General features: G+C 40.6%; 1 protein-coding gene across 2 annotated transcripts in view; it reads right to left on the bottom strand.

The window, feature by feature from the left end:
* UBXN2A (UBX domain protein 2A) overlaps nt 1–12,000 on the bottom strand; it is a 44,667-nt gene extending 32,667 nt beyond the window's left edge. The window contains exons 1-2 of one of the 2 annotated variants that reach the window (XM_078444930.2): nt 11,812–12,000; nt 474–528 (exon numbers count right to left, since the gene is read on the bottom strand). In XM_078444930.2, the coding sequence (XP_078301056.1) occupies nt 474–514 (41 nt within the window). In that variant the 5' untranslated portion in view covers nt 515–528; nt 11,812–12,000. The other variant, XM_078444931.2, reaches the window with a different exon arrangement.
* Between the last annotated feature and the right edge of the window lie 8,820 nt (nt 12,001–20,820).

Genomic DNA, 20,820 nt, shown 5'->3' with positions numbered 1-20,820 from the left:
AACAACAGAATATGCGACCAGAGAGAAATTTAACACTTTTTTTTATTAATAATAAAAACATTTAGGGGTGCCTGGGTGGCTCAGTCGGGTGAGCGCCCGACTTTGGCTCAGGTCATGATCTCACAGTCCTTGAGTTCAAGCCCCACACTGGGCTCTGTGCTGATAGCTAGGAGCCTGGAACCTGCTTCAGATTCTGTGTCTCCCTCTCTCTCTGCCCCTCCCCCACTCGTGCTCTCTCTTTCTCGGTCAAAAATAAGTAAAAACATTTAAAAAAAATTTTTTTTAATAAAAACATTCAGTAACTTCATTAAAATCCATTCAATGCAGCTTTGAATAAAAATTTACTTTTTAAAATACATTACCTTTAGTTTTTTAACTAAAAGAACCATAATGAAAACATCTATAGTTAGTGAAATGCAGCAAAAATAGAAACTAAGAAAGGCATTAATAACAGAAAATTCAAATTAACTTACCATTCTTCTTTGATACTTTCAAGGTTATCTACTTCTTTCATTCTCTTTTGCCTTACTGTAAAAGTAAAAATAAACAAAAGCTAAATTCCTCAATTTAGAATTTTAGATACATGTATTTTTATGCATGAATATTCTTTAACATAAATTATTAGGTACTCTTAAAGTAGCACTGCAAGGGTCTTAAGGACCTGAGTGACCAAACTTGAAGCTCTCATTTTCATCTACAAAGTATAAAAATAATAAAAAATAAATTCTGGAGTCTAATAATCTTCCAACAAAAGAAATATTTCTTAAAAATTATGGTAAAAAATTACAATGTGCCCTTTGGTTTAACAAACAAAAGTGAATGTAACATTCTTATTCTCATTCTTACAATTCCTTGGGGAAGCAAACTGACAAGATGTACAGTATACAATTCATTGGCATCAATTATATTTACAGTGTTGTATGGCCACTGCCACTATCCATTTCCAAGAGTTTTTCAACTTCCCAAAAAGAAACTCTGTACCCATTAAACAATAATTCTTTATTCATCTCTCTTCCCAGTCCCTAGTAATCTCTTTTCTACCTTCTGTCTCTATGAGTTTGCCTTGTATTCCACATAAATAGAATCATACAATATTTGTCCTTTTGTGTCTGGCTTATTTCACTTAACATAAACTCATACTTTTTACAGCTAAATAATATTCCATTGTATGTATATACATTTTGTTTACACATTAATCTGTTGACAGACATTTGGATTGTTTCCACCTCTTGGCTACTGTGAATACTGTGAATAATTTTACATTCCTGCCAGAGTTCTAATTTCTCCACATCCTTGCCTTGTTGTTTTATTATTTTTTTAAGTAATATCCACACCCAACATGGTACTCAAACTCACAACCCCGAGATCAAGAGTAACATGCTCTACTAATGAGCCAGCCAGGCACCCCGTACTTGCTATTTTCTTTTATTGAGGAATACCCATCCTACTAAAGTGGTATCTCATTGCGATTAGGGATGTTGAGCATCTTCCTCATGTGCTTACTGGTCATTCGTCTATACATATCTTCACTGGAGAAAGGTCTGTTCAAGTCCTTTACCCATTTTTTATTTATCTGTTTTATTTTTTATTTTTGCCACTGTTTTTAAGTTGCAATTTTTTAGAACATATTTTAAGTAGTCTCTACACCCAACGTGGGGCTTGAACTCACATCCCTGAGATCGAGAGTCACATGCTCCACCAATTGAGCCAGCCAAGCATCCCGAGTTGCATTTTTCTCTATTCACCATTTGCTTGGCTGCTATACACCCTGGATTACTTTCCAGAGTTCTAAGTTGGTTCTAACAGTTACTGCTTGTTTTTCAATGTTTGTGTGGGAACATGAGCTTCAAACTGCTCATCTTGCCATTTTGCTGACATGACCCTCAATTTTAATTAAAAAAATTTTAACCTCAGACATATCTGGAACTTATCTTAGTTACAGTGACTCCACATGACTGTTTTATTAAAAGTCCATCTTTTCCTGGGGTGCCTGGATGGTTTAGTCAGTTGAGCGTCCCATTTTTGATTTCAGCTCAGGTCATGATCCCAGGATCTTGGGAGCCTTATGTTGGGCTCCTTGCTGAGTATAAAGCCTGTTTGGGAGGCTCTCTGAGTGTAGGGCCTCTCTTTGTCTCCCTCTGCCCCTCTCTTCTGCTCCCATATGCTCTCTCGCTCTAAAATAAAAATAAAAGAAAAAATAAAAGTCCACCTTTTCCTAAAAAAATACAATACAGTAAAAGAGTCCATCTTTTTCTGACTTTTTCCTTCAGATCTAACAGTATGGATTTGTGGGTTTTTGTTTTTCAATGAGTTATAATTTATTAATATTATTTTGATTTTCCATTTCCCAGATTTGTCCAGTGGTGGCCCCTTCAAGGTGACTTCAATGTCCTTTTGCTACGTCTTCATAATTCTTTGAGCACTTTCTTATTTTCTGGAGCAAGCAGATGCTCCAAGATCATTTGTTCTTCCTCTGCCCCAGCCCTGGAATCAGACTTTTCTCTAAGGGGCCATGGCTACCCTTTTTTGTTGGAAAATTATATCAAGAAACCAAGATCTGAGTGTGTGTTGCTTCTCGTGTGTCAGTGCTTCCGGGACCTCTCAGTGGACAGATGGCTTGGACTACTTTAAACATTCATCTGTTTTGTTTGTTTCTTAACAATATTTTGTTACAAAGGCAAAACAATAATACAAAAAGTTTGGGGAAGACAGAAAATAATCCATAATTTTATTACCTCCAGCAATAACTATTTAAACTTTTGTCTCTCCGTTTCTTCATATACATTCAAATGCATTATTAGTATATTAATAATTCTTATTTCCTGTATTTTTCATTTATGTGCTTTTTCCATTTGACTACATAAACTGCTTCATAAATATTTTATTTTATTATTATTTTTTTAATGTTTATTTTTATTTTTGAGACTGAGAGAGACAGAGCATGAATGGGGGAGGGGCAGAGAGAGAGGGAGACACAGAATCAGAAGCAGGCTCCAGGCTCTGAGCCATCAGCCCAGAGCCTGATGCGGGGCTCGAACTCACGACCGTGAGATCGTGACCTGAGCTGAAGTCGGTCGCAACCGACTGAGCCACCCAGGCGCCCCCATAAATATTTTAAAGGACACATATTATCACATCAGGCAGTTATATACCATGACTATTGGGCATTTAGCTCACTTTCAATTTTTCCTAATAAATTCTGTGTATACAGCTAACTTTGTTGTTTCTTTAGATTCCTAGAGATGTGGAAAATCAGGGTCAAAAGATGAATATTTCTGCGACATGTAAATAGTGTACCTCTATTTAAAAATGTAAGCAGATCCAGGGCACCTTGGTGGCTCATTTGGTTAAGTGTCCAACTCTCGATTTTGGCTCAGGTCATGATCTCATGGTTTGTGGATTTGAGCCGTGTTGGGTTCTGTTCTGACAGCATGGAGCCTGCTTGGGATTCTCTGTCTCCCCTGTCTCCCCCTGCCTGCTTGCTCTCTCCCCAAAAAATAAATAAATAAAATAAACATAAAAAATAAAGTAAAATAAAAATTTAAGCACATCTGAATAGAAGGCAAATATGCTAATAGCCACTGAAGATCCACCAGACCTATCCTAAAAATCTCCCAAGTACCTTGAGGTAAATTTAATCTGGTAAGTGAGGATCTGGCAGCAGCCAGATAAAATCAGTCTGACTTCCTGCTGCTAATGGAGCTGTGCCATAACCACAGCAACTTGTGTTGAGCACTAATTCCCACTTAGCGTCTGTGCTGCTAGGAATTAAAGTAGGATAGTGGAATCTGCTCTGGAAAATATCCTATCATTGAAAGTTGTTTTAAATACCTCTAATTTTAATTATGAATTGACTAGGAGTTGATGGAAAATTTATTTGTTGGCCTTGTCATGAGAAAATTGTGAAAAATTCTGTAAGACAAGGAGAAACTGAAAGGGAAGGAAAAAGGAGGAAACACAATGGGGCTGAGGAGTGAGTACAGAATATAAAGAAAGCAAAGGACAGCACCTTCAAGGCCATCCCCAACAGTAACTTCACACTCTGCCTTGTAGCTAGAGGGCAAGGTAGGATTCATGAAAGCCACACCATCTGAGAGGATGGCATCCAACAACTAAAGCAAACTGGATGACTCTATTATCACAAGTGAGCTATTCTGTATTTCCAAAAGACTTCTGTAATGCTCTTCAAAATTATTCCCTAGACCTACAGCTGTGTTGGACAAATTCTGTGTATACAGCTTACTTGGTTGTTCTTTCCAAGGATCTTAGTCAGTATTTATTAAACTAAATATATACATATTATGTATGTATATACGTATATATATGTATATACATATATATATTTAATAAATATATTAAACATATATGTATATATTAAACATAAGGCACTGAATTAGGCATTCGATTTACAAATAAACCAGACAAGAAAATTTTTTTATATCATTAATTTATAACATCTTAAATAGATTATATGAGTAAACTATAGGCGTTAAAAATGCAGCCATAAAAATGATTGTTAGGGGCACCTGGGTGGTTCAGTTGGTAAGGTGTCTGACTCTTGATTTCGGCTCATGGGTCATAAGACAGAGCCACATGTCAGGCTATGAGCTGACAGCGCGGAGCCTGCTTGGGATTCTCTCTCTCACTCTCTCTCTGACCTTCCCCTGCTCGTGCATGTATGCTCTCTCTCAAAATAAATAAACTTTAAAAAAAAAAGCTTTAAAAAATTGACTGTTAAATGTAAGATATAATATTGTCAATATTCTTTTGAGTTTGCAATGTTTATTATAGTTATTAGACAAATATGAACATACCATCTCTGGACCAAGGATGAACCTGAGGTCTAAAGGGGGAAAAAATAGTGTGTATTTTTACTTATTGTATGGAAAAAAATGAGCTAAAACTATTAAAAGAATGTGAGAAGGTAAAAGGGGTAAACAAAAGACGGCTAAAATGGTTATCTATCCTAATAGCAATATGAAAAGCAATGTTCAAAATTAATAACTCAAAATGTACATTGTAAAGAAATACGACTGTACATAACAGAAGAAACAGCTATGAGTTCAAGGTAGTTGTACTTAGAGAAAGAATAGGTGCATTTTTAGGTTTCTAACACTACTGTCTTTTAAACTATGTGTATATATTATTTTGATTTAAAAAATTAAAAAGCAGAGGCACTTGGGTGGCTCAATCAGTGAAGCATAAGACTTTGGCTCAGGTCACGATCTCATGGTTTTGTAAGTTCAAGCCCCGCATCAGGCTCTTGCACTGACAGTATGGAGCCTGCCTGGGATTCTCTCTCTCCCTCTATGCCCCTCCTCCACTTGCACACACGCTTGCACTCTCTCCCTCTCAAAATAAATAAACTTTAAAAAAAAAATTTTTTTAAGTAGGAAACAAATTAAAAACATATTCAGAAAACCAGAATTTCATGCTCACTAATTTTTTCTCCTAAGACTTTGTCCTTCTTCAAATCTCATACTTCTAAAACTAATTGCTTTCCTTTAAAACAATTCTTTCTTTTCAGGCACCCAACTTCCAACTTCAGTTCAGGACATGATCTCGCAATTTGTGGGTTTGAGCCCCACATTGGGCTCTCTGCTGTCAGCACAGAGCCAGCTTAGTATCCTCTGTCCCCCTCTCTCTGCACCTCCCCCACTTGTGCCTGCACTCTCTCCCTTTCTCTTAAATAAACTTAAAAAAAAAAAAAATTCTTCCCTTTCTGAGGCACCTGGGTGGCTCAGTGGGTTAAGCAACCGACTTTGGCTCAGGTCATGATTTCACCGTTTGTGGGTTCGAGCCCTGTGACGGGCTCTGTGCTGACCGCTCAGAGCCTGGAGCCTGTTCAGATTCTGGGTCTCCCTCTCTGTCTACCCCTCCCCTGCTCATTCACTGTCTCTGTCTCTAAAAAATAAATAAATGTCAAAAATAAATAATAAAACATACAGAAAACAGAGAAAAACATAAAACACCCACCCCAACCATTCAGAGGTCAGGAAAGTTTTAATTTGGACTTATTTACTTCTTTTTTAAGAAATAAAGCATCATATGGGGCGCCTGGGTGGCTCAGTCGGTTGAGCGTCCGACTTCAGCTCAGGTCACGATCTCGCGGTCCGTGAGTTCGAGCCCCGCTTCAGGCTCTGGGCTGATGGCTCAGAGCCTGGAGCCTGCTTCTGATTCTGTGTCTCCCTCTCTCTCTGCCCCTCCCCCGTTCATGCTCTGTCTCAAAAATAAATAAACATTTAAAAAAAAAAAAAAGAAATAAAGCATTATAGAATTGAATACAATTTCACTTAAAAATTAAATGGTATGTCTTAAATATGTGCATTTCATTGCATATTAATTATACCTAAATAAAGCTGTTAAAAACATTAAAAAATGTAGAGCCAAAGATTCCAACCCTCGTGGACATTACATCCTGGTGGTGCTGTTTTTCACTTGACAGTTTTCTAACATTATTTTCAACTACTCTAAATAATCCCTTAGTTTGGATATGATCCTTATTGTCTCATAAACACTTATTATACGTTTTTGTTCATACATAACCATCCTTGTGGGCATTCAAATCCTAACTATCCTTCAAGTCACAGCTCAAGATCCTTGTCTACCATAAACTGTTTCTTTTCGTTAAGAAATACGACTGTACAGGGGCGCCTGGGTGGCTCAGTCGGTTGAGCGTCCGACTTCGGCTCAGGTCATGATCTCACAGTCTGTGGGTTCGAGCCCCGCATCGGGCTCTGTGCTGACAGCTCAGAGCCTGGAGCCTGTTTCAGATTCTGTGTCTCCCTCTTTCTCTGACCCTCCCCTGTTCATGCTCTCTCTCTGTCTCAAAAATAAATAAATGTTAAAAAAAAAAAAATTAAATACGACTGTACATATCAGAAGAAACAGCTATGAGTTCAAAGTAGTTGTACTTAGAGAAAAATAATGGGTGCATTTTTAGGTTTTATAAAGGTAAAATATATATTTTTAAATGTTTATTTTTGAGAGAGAGAGCTCGAGATGGGGAGGGACAGAGAGAGAAGGAGACCGACAATCCAAAGCAGGCTCTGGCTGACAGAAACCTTGAACTCAAGAACTGTGAGATCCATGACCTAAGCTGAAGTCCGATGCCCAACCAACTAAGACACCCAGGAGCCCCAAGTAAGATATTACACCTGTACTAATACTCCTCTCCTAAAGCATGTAGATTTTTGGTATTTAAGTCATATTATCTGATACTGATTCCTGTTGTTTCTTTTGTGTTTTTTAGTTGCCTCTACTGGATCCAAGAACCTTGAGAACAGGTATGGTGACTTACACATTTCGTGTTTCTTCCAAGTGCCTAGCTGAGTGCAAACCAAAGAGGAGCCATCCCTAAAGTATGTCAACATAAAAGTATGTTTCCCTTTAACAGGTTATTGCTCTCTAGCAAACTGCTAATATTTTTCATCATTTCATAATTATAAGCTACTAATAAATGGGTTTTATTTGTTTTATGAAAGCAATAGAGAATGAAGAAGACCTTGTATTCAAACTGACTTGTACTGGAGTACTGGGTACATCATTTTTGAGCTGGGTGAGTTCATCGTTATTTACCTTCTCTAAGCTCCAGTTGCCTAAACCTGTAACACAGGGATGACTGTCATCCTCACAAGCTTGTTTTGAGGAGTAGAATACTAAGAATACGATAATGTTTGCTCCTTTTTCTTTTCTGATCCCTCCGTCATAATCTGTTACAAGGACTGGTAAGAATCATTTTCTGGCTTAGTGTTAAGTTTCAATTTCAACATGGCTATGAAACTTTAGTTTTGATTTCACTAATGAAACTTTTAAAAACACTTATATATTTACTGAACCTTCCACCACCGTGTACAAGGCTCTGGTTTAGAACTAATGAAAGAAGGGTTAATAGCACAGAGTCTACACTATCAGGGAGTTTACAGACTAACAAGAAAAAAATATACCGAATTACTGATTGCAAACATGGCATAGAATTATTAAGTAAAAACTGAATCTAAAATAGATATAAAGGCACCGCTATTTCAATATTTCCTACCATAATCAGTAATATGTAAATAAGCCATGTAAAATCTATTTATATCAACTGAGTGAGCTTCTACAATCATCAGTCATGGGACACAAATGAACTGAAGTCATGTACTATACTACAGAGAATTTAAAAAGCCACCTGACAAATGTCTAAGTCACCGGTATGAAGCTCAGTATCAGAAGGGACAGAGGAATCGAATTTCCTTCATTTTGCTTCAGTTTGCTTCCAATTAGTACCACTACCATCTTATATTTGTATTGTGTATCACAGTTTACCAAACACCTTCCCAATTATTACCCCACTTACTCCCAACAACTGCAGTTATAAAATCAGTCAGGAGACAGAGGAGATTGAGCTTTTTGGAACATATCCACCGAAAGGAAAACCCAGTCAAAATAGATTTAGACTACCAAGAAAAAGTCCTTTCAATGTATACATTAAAATTCAAACAAAAAATTTGCATAATACTGATTTTACTTATGTTTTGTAAACATACATGACAGGCTACTTTTTTTTTTTTTTTTTAAGATTAAGGTTTTGTATCAAGATATTATACCACTGGGTATGCTATCTTTATGCAGAAGCTGAAGTTTCTCCTTAAGGATAAAGCCATTCCTGGCATTAAACACAGGGCAAAGGAACCGATGGATCACATTTCAGTGGGTTCTTTTCACTTCGCTCTTCAGGTCTCCAAACCTCCAAGAGCAAACTATGGTAGCATCAAAATCAAACACTTTAAAAGACAGTTTATTTGTGTATTTAGTGAATTCTAGTTAACTATTAAATAAAAATTCAAAAATTACGGGAAGTTTGAGCTTATCTTAGTTGCAATCACAGTACTTGAAAAAAAATACATATTTGTCTTCTTCTAGAAGAACTGTTAATGTGGAAGTTCTGTGCTCCCAAGGACCAAAATGATAGTGACAAAAGTAATTTAAATGAGAAATTCTAGGGGGAAGGGGACACTTTGGCAGAGATTGTCAAGGTCACTGAGGCAGCCATACTTTGACATCAAGACATTCTCATTCCAGGGCTCCATACTGAAGTGTTATCTACCTTGTAATACCCAGCTCAAATACAATTTCCCCTGGAAAACCTTCCACAATTACTCTGAAAGACGGAAACATAAAATTATTAACACAGAGAGGAGAGATCAGCTATGTACCCTTAGGACACATACTATCTTAACAGTCACAACTCTAGGACCAAATATCACCTCTTGGTGGTTTTCTCCCATCCATTCCCATCCCCATACAATGCAGTTTCTACACAGAAAGTTTTCTTTTTTTCTTTTCTTTTTCAAGTAAACGCTACTCCTAACATGGGGCTCGAACTCACAACCCTGAGATCAAGGGTTCCCTGCTCTACCACAGAGCCAGCCAGGAGCTCCCAGGGTTGACTTTTTAAGATACAAATTTGACTGAGGAGCACCTGGCTGCTCCCTGGTTGAGCATGCAACTCTTGACCTCAGGATTGTAAGTTTGAGCCCTGCGCTGGGTGTAGAGTATTCCTTAAAAATAAAATCTTAAGGAAAAAAAAAAAAAAAAAAAAGACTGCAATTTACCTGCTTAAAACCCTTCAATGACCACCCATGCTCTTCAAATAAGGTCCACATATGTTGGGTAATATTACAGAGTTCACTGTACTCTTCTCTCACTATATTTGAGTGATTTGAAAATTTTGCTATGAAAGTTTGAGAGACGGGTGCTGGTTGGCTCAGTAGGTTGGGTAGCTGACTTCAGGTCATGATCCTGCACTCTGTGGGTTCAAGCCCCATGTTGGGCTCTGTGCTGTCAGCTCAGAGCCTGGAGCCTGCTTCAGATTCTGTGTGTCTCCCTCTCTCTCAGCTCCTCCCCCACTCACACTGTCTCTCAAAAATAAATAAACATTAAAACAAATTTTTAAAAAAAAGTTTAAGAGAAAGAAATAAACAGCCGGTCCCAAATCCCTAACACTGCTTAAAGGACCTAGCATTGTATCTCTGGCTCCCTTTTGCATTCTACACTCAATCCAACTGCTGTGACCTTTCAGTTGGGTACACTTCCCCAGCCTCCTTCAGTGGAATAGATTCCACTTTCTTCCCTCCTTTGGGAGTTACCTTCACCTAATTCCTATTTACCCATAATATGTTAGCTGGTAGACTGCTTTCCTAAGAAAACTTTACCTGACTTTCCCAGCTGGTTATCCACTTGTTACATATTCTCACAACCTGCTACATTCTTTCTTTTTAAGCCTCTATGTAGGTTTATTGGTATTTACAGTTGAGCCTTGAACAATACAGGTTTGAGCTATGCAGGACTACATATATGCAGGTTTTTTTTTTTTTTTTTATGAACACAGTACATTACTGTAAATGTATTTTCTCTTATGGTTTTCTTCATAACATTTTCTTTCCTCTAGCTTACTTTATTGTAAGAATACAACATAATGCATATAATACACAAAATGGTGTTAATCAACTATTTACATTATTGGTAAGGCTTTTGGTCAACAGGTTATTAGTAGTTAAGTTTTTGGGTAATCAGAATTCATACAGATTTTCACCGTGTGGGGGTGGGCACCCCTAACAGTCCCACCATTGTTCAAGGGGCAACTGATACTTGTGTGATTAGTTGTTTGATATGTTCCCCCCAATAACAATGTAAAGTCCATAAGCAAAATCTATAGAGGTCACCATAGTATTGTGGGCACTCACCATACAGTAGGTGCTAAAAAATTCTGAATGACAAATTAAGTAACATTAAATATTGGGTAAAGTATCCCTGTATTTATCGCAGTGCAGGGCTAAGAGTCAGTTCTCAATACTTTCTGTTATACCGTATTCTGCCTTGTATCATTATTATTCGCGTGCTTAATCACTCCCTCCAGCCTGCACACCATTCGTACCCGTTTTTGGACGCCAACACTAACTTTAGTGGTATAAACAGGTGCTCAATATTCACTGAGCTTAACTGCCTTTAAAATCAATACGCCTTTTAGCATATTTACATAGAAGACGCAACATCAACTTAAAGAGCTTTCCCCATTAAAAACTAAACTGTAATTCAAAAACTTATAAACACTCCCCAAACACACTTGAGCCATGACTTTAAAACAGGGAGGCCGATGTTCACGTCGTTTACACAATGTCACACTTTACAGTTTCACACTGACATCAAAAAGACTGTCAGTTTCCTGTTTTTCTTTTCCACCATCTCAAATTAAGTACGAAGAAATCGATGCTGGACACCACTCTAACGTTCCTGATTGCTAACAAGAAACTGCGAGTGAAAAAGAAAAAGACGCACACTTTTAAAAAATGAAACCTGGAAAACAGCGAACACGAAACCTACAAAAGAATGTTGTGGGAGACTGGTAACGAAGCTACGTAAGAAACGGCCACCGCAAACAAACGTGCCATTTCGGCACAGCGCTCTTGCAGGGCACGTCTTTGGAAATGGGGGCATGCGAACGCTCCTAACTCGAAGTTTCCGAGCACCGTCAGAACGGAAGCCCTCCGCTGTGCTCGTCCGCAGGAAGCAAGCGCAGGCTGCAGGCCCGAGTCGCGGCTCACCTGCGCTGGCCAGGAGTCTCGCCCCGGCCGCCGCCGCCGCCGCCAGCGTCGCCGAAACCGTCCGGATCCAGGGCCCACCGAGACCAACACCCAGACAAGCGCCACGGCTCAGCCGGACCCAACGACCCCAGCGCCCCCGCCCGGGAAACGCCGGCCCACGCCCAGCGGCCAGCGGATGCCCCGGCCCCTCGCCCGGCCGAACGCGGCGCGGCCCCAGCACACTCACCTCTGGGCGTGGCCGCCTCGCGGCCTCGTCCTCAGTTGGCTCGGGGGCCGCGGGCGCCACCGCTGCTGTCGGGCTGGAGGCCCTCAGACCCGCTGAGGCTCCCGGGCCGCGCAGCCGGCACCCGGCCCGCCTCCCGGGGTCTCCGCCGCCCGGCGCCGAGCGCGCGCCGAGCTGGCTCTGCGCAGCCCCGAGAGCGCGCGCGCGGGAGGGCGGGGCCGGCAGCCGCCACCGCCTCAGGCCTCGGCGTTACCGGAGCTCATGGCGGCCGCCGCCTGCCTGCCTGCACCCGGCGCCTCCGCTAGCTGCCTTTTGACCCCGCGCGGAACATGCTGGCTGCGACGTGTGGGCTCCACTGAGAGCCCAGCGGCTGCCTCCCTCTGTACCTCCTCAGCCTCTGATTGACTACGCGGAGAGATTTCCCTGCATTCCCACAATGTGGAACTTTACCCGAGCTCTGTGATTCTGAAAAGCGACGGTTAAAGAAATCCCTCCACCCTTTTGTGTTCCTGAAATGGTTTTCTGCAAGGAACCGCCTTTCCCCGTGTGACTCACATATGACTCACGTGTGCCCCCTTGTTCACCTGTGACGGATCAGACACAGACCCTCCCAATTCCCTTATTCTTTTGCCTCATAAATGATTAGCCCAACCGACTGCACTCACTGAGCGATCTGGACAAAATACCAGCTACCGTCACTCGACCAAACTTTAGCCAACTTCTCTCCTTCCACCAGGCCCCTAAACTTTGACCCACCCTCCGCCTGAGCCAGTCAACAGCCCCTTCTAATCCACCACTCTTGAAAATCTGGGTCCACGTCCGAGTGAAACACTGAAGTGCTGTGTGATCACCCTCCACCCGTTCCTCCCACTTCCGCACACCCAGGTCTTTCTAGTCTTTGTTCCCTCCTCCCCGTGAGAGAAAAGCCCTTTTCTGATTTACCTTGGAGACAGTTGCAGATCTCAGGGTCAGAGTTCCCCTATGGAAATAGTCACCCCTCCCCACTAGTGAAGCTGCCATAGTCTAAGTACCTCATATAAGTGGAGTCATACAATATTTATCTTTTTGGGTCTGGCCTTATTTCACTTAGTGTTGTTTTCAAGGTTCATCCATGTCACAGGTATCAGAGTTTATTCTTTTTTATGCTGAATAATATTCCGTTGCATGTATATGCCATTTTTTGTTTATTCATGCATCTGCTGATGGACATTTGGATTGTTTCCACATTTTGGCTGCTGTGAACAATGACGCTGTGAACATTGGTGTACAAGTATCTGATTAAGTCTCTTGCTTTTAGTTCTTTAGTATATATCTAGAGGTGGAATTGCTGGCTCGTGTGGGTTGTTAAGCTTTTTGAGGAACTGCCAAACTGTTTTCTACGATAAGTATACCATCTTATATTCCTATCAGCAATGCATGTGCATTCCAGTTTCTCCATACCCTTGACAGCACTTGTTATTTTCCATTTTTGTTTTTTGGATTTTTTTTTTTTTTATATAAGAGCTATCCTAATTCGTGTGAAGTGGTTGGTATTCATTGTGGTTTTCATTTTTATTTCCCTCCTGACAGTGATGTTAAGCATTTTTTCATGTGCTTATTGACCATTTGTATATCTTTGGGGAAATATCTAATCAAGTCCTTTGCCCATTATTATTTATCTATTTATTTATTTTAAGCAAACTCTGTGACCAACCTGGGGTTTGAATTCACAACCCTGAGATCAAGAGTCCCATGCTCTTCCAACTGAGCCACCACCCACCTGTAGCCCCTCATAAAAAAAAAAAAAAAAAGAAAGAAAGTTTGTTTATTTATTTATTTAGAGAGTGTGAGTGGGGGAGGGGCAGAGAGAGAGAGAGAGAGAGAGAAAGAATCCCAAGCAGGTTCTGGGCTGTCAGCACAGAGCCTGACTCAGGGCTCCATTCCATGAACCCTGACATCATGACCTGAGCCTGAAACCGAGAGTTGGATGCTTAACCAACGGAGCTAGCCAGGCACCCCAGCCTTTGCCTTTTAAATAGGATTATTTTTTGTTGTTGAGTTGTAGTTATTTTCTTTTTTTTTTTTTTCCCCTGGAGATTAAGTCCTCATCATAGATGTAATTTGCAAATATTTTCTCCTATTCTGTGGGTTGTCCTTTCATTCTACTGACACTGTCCTTTGACACTGCCCTTTGTCCTTTAAATGTTGATGAAGTTCAATTTATTTATTTTTCCTTTCTTTCCTCTATGCTTTTAGGGTCATAAACAAGAAACCATTGCCAAATTCAATGTCATGAAGATTTTCCCCAATGTTTTTTCTTTTTCTTTCTTTCTTTCTTTCTTTCTTTTATTTATATAAGTAAGGTATACACTCATGCTAGAACTCACAACCCTCAGTTCAAGAGTCGCATGCTCCTCTGACTAAGCCAGCCAGGTGCCCCCTGGCATTATGTTTTTTTTCTAAGTATTTTATACTTTTAGCTCTTATACTAGGTGATTGATGCATTTTGAATTAATTTTTATACACGTAAAATAAGAGTCTAACTTCATTCTTTCGCATGTGGATATACAGTTTTCTCAAAACCATTTTTCAATTTTTTTTTAGTTTATTTATTTATTTTGAGAGAGACAGAGTGCAAGTAGGGGAAGGGCAGAGAGAGGGGGACAGAAGATCCGAAGCAGGCTCCATGCTGACAGCAGGGAGCCCAATGCAGGACTTGAACTCACAAACCCATGAGATCATGACCTGAACTGAAGTCAGATGTTTAACTGAATGAGCCACCTAGGCGTCCCTCTCAGAACCACTTAAAATTTTTTTTACTTATTTATTTATTTTGATGACAGAGAGAGAGAGAGTGCAAGTGTGCTTGAATTGGGGGTGGGGGGAGAGGCAGAGATGAGAGATAGAATCTTAAGCAGACTCTTCCAACCTGTCAGCATGGAGCCTGATGTGGGGCTCAATCTCACAAACTGAGATCATGACCTGAGCTGAAATTAAAAGTCAGACACCCAACCGACTGAGCCACCCAGGTGCCCCATCTCAGAACCATTTTTTGAAAAGACTGTCCTTTCCCCATTTAATGGTCTTGGGATAAATACCACTCGGTTATGATGTAGAATTCTTTTGACATACTGCTGGATTTAGTTTGCTGTATTTTCTTGAGGATTTTTGCATCTCTATTAATAAAGGATTTTGCTCTGTAGTTCTTTTACTGTGATACCTTTGTCTAGCTTTGGTATCAAGGTAATGTTGGTTTCATAGAATGAATTAGGAAGTGTTTCCTCGTCTTCTATTTTTCAGAATATTTTGAGAAGGATTGGTGTCAATTCTTTCTTAAGTATTTGGTAGAAATGTTTAGTAGAAACTGTGAAGTCATCTAGTCCTGAGCTTTTCTTTGTTGGGAGGTTTTTGATAACTGATTCAATCTCATTGTAGGCCTGTTTGGATTTTCTATTTCTTCTTGAGTCACTTTTGGTTGTTTGTATGTTTCTAGAAATTTGTCCATTTCACCTAGATTAGCTTATTTGTTGTCATACATTGTTCATAGTATTTTGTTATGATTCTTTTTGAAAAAAAATTTTTAATGTTTATTCATTTTTGAGAGACAGAGAGAGACAGAGTGTAAGCAGGGGGAGGGGCAGAGAGAGAGAGAGAGACACAGAATCCAAAGCAGGCTCCAGGCTCTGAGATGTCAGCCCAGAGCCTGGTGTGGGGCTTGAACACATGAACAGTGAGATCATGGCCTGAGCTGAAGTCAGCCACTTAACTGACTGAGGCACCCAAGTGCCCCAATTTTTTTTTTTTTTTTTTAGAGAGAGACTATGAGCAGGGGAAAGGGGAAGAGAGAGAGAGAGAGAGAGAGAGAGAGAGAGAATCTTAAGCAGAATTCACGTTCAGCCCAGAACCTGATGCAGGGCTTGATCCCACAACTCTGAGATCATGACCTGAGCCAAAATCAAGAGTCAGACACTTAACCAATTGAGTCACCCAGGCACCCTGTCCTTCCTTTTACTAGCTTTTGGGTTTCATTTGCTCTTTCTCTATTTTCTTTATTATTTTTTTGTTTGTTTGTTTGTTTGCTTTTGGGTAACAAAACCCAGGATTGAATCTGTTGGCTTTTTAGTTGTAAGTCTAAATGCTCAAACAGCACTGTAAGCTCCTTAAGGGTGCAAACTGAGTCATGTATTTGTTAGCTCTCCTCCAGAATACTTTATACAGTAGGTATTACATACGTCCATACTAGGGGTGGTAAATGCATCTTGAATTGACATGGAAAGATAATAGGTGGCTCTCAGGAATCTGCTCCTGATCCTGCATCATCTTTTTCAGTTGGTATCCATTCCAACCATCCAGTTCAGGTTACAAACACTGTGATCATCTTTGATCATTTCCCCTACCTCAAAATGAATATCTACGACTGAGCTGTTCAATACAACTTTTTGAGATGAGGGAATTGTTTCTGCACTTTCTAATACATTAACTACTAGCAACATTTTGCTACTGAATGCTTGAAATATAGGTAATGTATCTGAAGGACTGAATTTTTAATTTTTTAATTTAAATTTAAATAGCTGTATGTGGGTAGTAGTTGGCACATTGGACAGCACAGAATCACCAATTCTGATTTTGTTCCATGACTCAGTGGTTATTCAAAGTGTCATGCTTCTTAAAAGTATAGCCTCTTGCATCCTATGCCTACTGGATCAGAGTCTCTTCCCATAGGACCTTTTTCTAGAGTTATAGTATCTCACCTAAGCTCCATCAGAAGTAAAATTAAAAAACAAAACAGGACACCTATGTGGCTCAGTCAGTTGAGCGTCCAACTCTTTTTTTAAAAATTTTTTAAATATTTATTTATTTTTGAGAGAGACAGAGACAGAATGTGAGTGGGTTAGTGGCAGAGAGAGAGGGAGACACAGAATCAGAAGTGGGCTCCAGGCTCTGAGCTGTCAGCACAAAGCCCAATGCGGGGCTTGAACCCACCAGCCGTGAGATCATGACCTGAGCTGAAGTTGGATGCTCAACTGACTGAGCCACCCAGGCGCCCCAAGCGTCCAACTCTTGATTTCACCTCAGGTTGTGATCTCATGGTTGTTGAGTTTGAGCCCCGTGTTGGACTCCATGCTGACAGTGCAGAGCCTGCTTGGGATTCTCTCTCTCTCTCTCTCTCTCTCTCTCGCTCCCTCTGCCATCCCTCACTCATATGTGCTCTCTCTCTCTCTCTCAAATAAATAAACATTTAAAAAAGTGTCTGTCAGGGGTGCCTAGGTGGCTCAGTCTGTTGAGCATCCAACTCTTGATTTCGGCTTGGGTCATGATATGTGGGGACTGAGCCCCACATCAGCTTGGAGCCTGATCAAAATTCTCTCTCTCTCTTTTCCTCTGTCCCTCTCCCCTGCTTGAGCTTTCTCTCTTTTAGGCTTTATTCTAAAAAAATTACAGTTTTGGCCTTATGTTTAAATCTATAATCAATCTGAAGTTAATCTTTTTAATTAGCATGAAGTAATAGTCAAGGTTTATTTTTTTTTGCTTAGGGATATATAGTTGTTCTAGCATCATTTATTGAGAAGAATATCCTTTCCCTATTAATCTCCTTGGCCAGTTGACAAAAATCAGTTGACCGTTTGTGTCTCTTTCTGGACCTTCTATTCTTTGCCATTCAGCTGTATGACTATATACTTATGCTGCCTTGATTATTAAAACTTAGTAGTAAGACTTGAAATGAGGTAGTGTAAATTTCTCCACTTTTATTTTTTTCCTGATTGCTTAGGTGACTGTGTGTGTGTTTGTGTGTGTGTGTGTGTGTGTGTGAGTGTGTGAGAGACTCTGGGTTCTTTGTATCTCAATATAAATTTTATTTTTAATTAATTAATTAGGCTCCTTGTCCAATATGGGGCTTGAACTCATGACCTTGAGATTGAGAGTTGCATGCTCTACCTGCTGAACCAACCAGGCACACCTCCATATAAATTTTATTTAAATTTTTTTTTTAGAGAGAGACAGAGCATGGGTGGGAGAGAGGGGTAGAGGGAGAGAGAGAATCCCAAACAGGCACCATGCTCAGCACAGAGCCTGATGTGGTGCTCCATGTCACGACCCTGGGATCATGACCTGAGCTGAAGTCAAGAGTCGGCCACTCACAGACTGAGTCACCCAGGTGCCACAAAATTTTATTTTATTTTATTTTATTTTATTTTATTTTACTTATTTTGTAATGTTTATTTTTGAAGGAGAGAAAGAGAGAGACAGAGCACAAGTGGTGGAGGGGCAGAGAGAGGGAGACACAGAGTGTGGGGCAGGTTCCAGGCTCCCAGCTGTCAGCACAGAACGGGATGCAGGGCTTGATCCCACAAACTATGAGAGCAAGACCTGAGCAGGAAATCAAGAATCAGATGCTTAACCAACTGAACCATCCAGGTGCCTTTGCCCCTCATTCTTGGTGTAGATGTTAGGAAAGTCAGTTTTCCTTGCAGTTTCCTGGGGATGAATGATGGGAAGGAAGGTTGGCAGGTTTCTTTCTTTCTTTGTTTCTTTCTTTTTTTATTTTATTTTTTATTCTTTTTATTTAAAAAAAATTTTTTTTAATGTTTATTTATTTTTGAGACAGAGAGAGACAGAGCATGAATGGGGGAGGGTCAGAGAGAGGGAGACACAGAATCTGAAACAGGCTCCAAGCTATCAGCACAGAGCCCGACGCGGGGCTCGAACTCACGGACTGAGAGATCATGACCTGAGCCGAAGTCGGCCACTTAACCGACTGAGCCACCCAGGCGCCCCTCTTTCTTTCTTCTTTAAATGTTTCTTTATTTTAAGAGGGAGAGAGCACAAGCAAGGAGGGGCAGAGAGAGATGGGGACAGAGGATCCAAAGCAGGCTCTGCACTGACAGCAGCGAGCCAGATGCGGGGCTCGAACTTACAAACCTCACAAACTATGAGATCATGACCTGAGCCAAAGTCAGACACTCAACTGACTGAGCCACCCAGGCACCCCTGGCAGGTTTATTTTTAATTTACCCTTAGATGTATCCTTTTTTACCAGGATTTTGCAGGGTGATTGTGTCAGACTGTAACTTGAGCAGGTCCTGGGCTTTGTCTTGTCTTTTCTATCTCCTGAAGACAGAACATAGAAGGTCAAGTTCACTGTGGTTGAGCAAATGCATTGAAAATACATTACTGGTCTGGGTTCCTGCAGTGACTTTGTTTTTGGTCTAAGCATTTTTTGGTATCTTGCCAGCTCATATATTAAAAAAAAAAAATGTTTATTTATTTTGAGAGAGAGAGTGGGGGAAGGGTAGAGAGAGAGAGAGACAGAGAGACAGAGAGAGAGAGAGAATCCCAAGCAGGCTCGGTGCTATCAGTGTAGAGCCTGACTTGGGGCTGGATCTCATGAACTGTGAGATCATGACCCAAAGGCTGAGACCAAGAGTTTGGTGCTTAACTGATTGAGCCACCCAGGTACCCCCTGCACCACCCCCCCCCCCCAGCCTTTTTTGAGAGGGAGTGGAGGGGGGAGAGAAAGAGAGCTGAAAGAGAGTGAGAGAGAGAGAGAGAGAGACTGTGCTTCTGTGCAAGCACAGAAGTGGGGGGAGGGGGTAGAAGGAAGGAGAGACTCTTAAGCAGACTCCATACCTAGCACTGAGCCTGATGCTGGACCCTGATCTCACCACTGTGAGATCGTGACCTGAGCTGAAATCAAGAGTTGGACACTTAACTGACTCAGCAACCCAGGAAACCCCATAGCTCATGTAATTTTAAGCCAAGTTTAAAAACAGATTTTTATCGATTTATTTTCTCTGGCTCATACTGCAGAAAACAACTCTTTCTTCTTCAAACCTTCTTTTCTTTTATCCATAATGTTCCCTTATTCCATTTTGTGCTTCAAGATGAAATCTCAGGGCTTTCCCTAAATCCCTGTTTGAGTTAGAGGTCTGTGCCTCATTCTTTATCACACTGTATCGAACCTTGCTAGTTTCTTGCCAGTCTCCATCTCTCTTGTAAGTACTATGTGTTGTATTTAAAAAAATTTCCCTCCTTCCTGGCCTGGCAGAGTACCAAATACCAGTTGGGTTTAGAGTAAACATTTGTGGATAGTAAATTATGCAGGTTATTGATGCAGGATTGTCAAGCCCAATGGTCAAGAAAGAATTCTTGAGACATTTTATGGTGCAAAAAGGCATTTTTATTATAGCACAGGGACAGGACCCTTGGGCAGAGAGCTGCACTGCGATTGCAGGGAATGACTGATTATATAGGGTTGTCTAACCTATAGAGGTGAAGGTGACCTTAGGGCCCCAGGAAATTGAGTTTATAGGTTCCTGGAGGTCTATTAAGATTGTCTTTTTCTCTTTTTTTAAAGTTTTATTTATTTAGTTAATCTCTATACCCTATGTGGGGCTCAAACTCATGACCCTGAGATCAAAGTTGCATGTTTCTCCCAGTGAGCCAGCCACGGGCCCCCAAGATTGTGTTTTTCTTGTCAATCATTAAGACAGCTACAAACTGTAGTGGGGTTTCACATCCTACAAGACTGTGATTTTTATCAGTTAACCATTTGTTTTTCCCCTGCCTTTGTTCTTAGGCATTTACTAGTGCCTGAGGATCTATGTCCCACTTAGCTCAGTGTTTTACACTCAGCTTGCCTTTTGTTCTTGTTAGTTATAATGACCCAAGTCATAATAACTTGACTGTCTTAATTTAGGACTACAAAAACAAACACAGAAAACAAAGGAGGAAAGCACACAAACCCTTTATATCCTAATTTGCATGTTATACACCTCTTCAGGACGCTTCATATACATCTGAAAACCAGCCTCTGTCTGTAGGAAAACTGTTTATTCTCTTCAGTGATCTCATTCACAGCTAACTGATTCAGGAGAACCAGGTCTACTTCCATTATGAGGTTTCCACACCCAAAAGTCCGGGTGGGTGGTGTGGTGATGTGTTTAAGTGGTGGGTGATGTGTTGCCATTTAAATGCAAGCGGGTTTTGCCTGCTTTCCTGGAATCCATACATTTTTCCAAACAGAAAAATGAC

Source organism: Panthera onca, chromosome A3 (assembly GCF_046562875.1).
Source record: "Panthera onca isolate mPanOnc1 chromosome A3, mPanOnc1 haplotype 2, whole genome shotgun sequence".
NCBI lineage: Eukaryota > Metazoa > Chordata > Mammalia > Carnivora > Felidae > Panthera > Panthera onca.
This window is presented reverse-complemented; position numbering and strand designations above follow the sequence as displayed.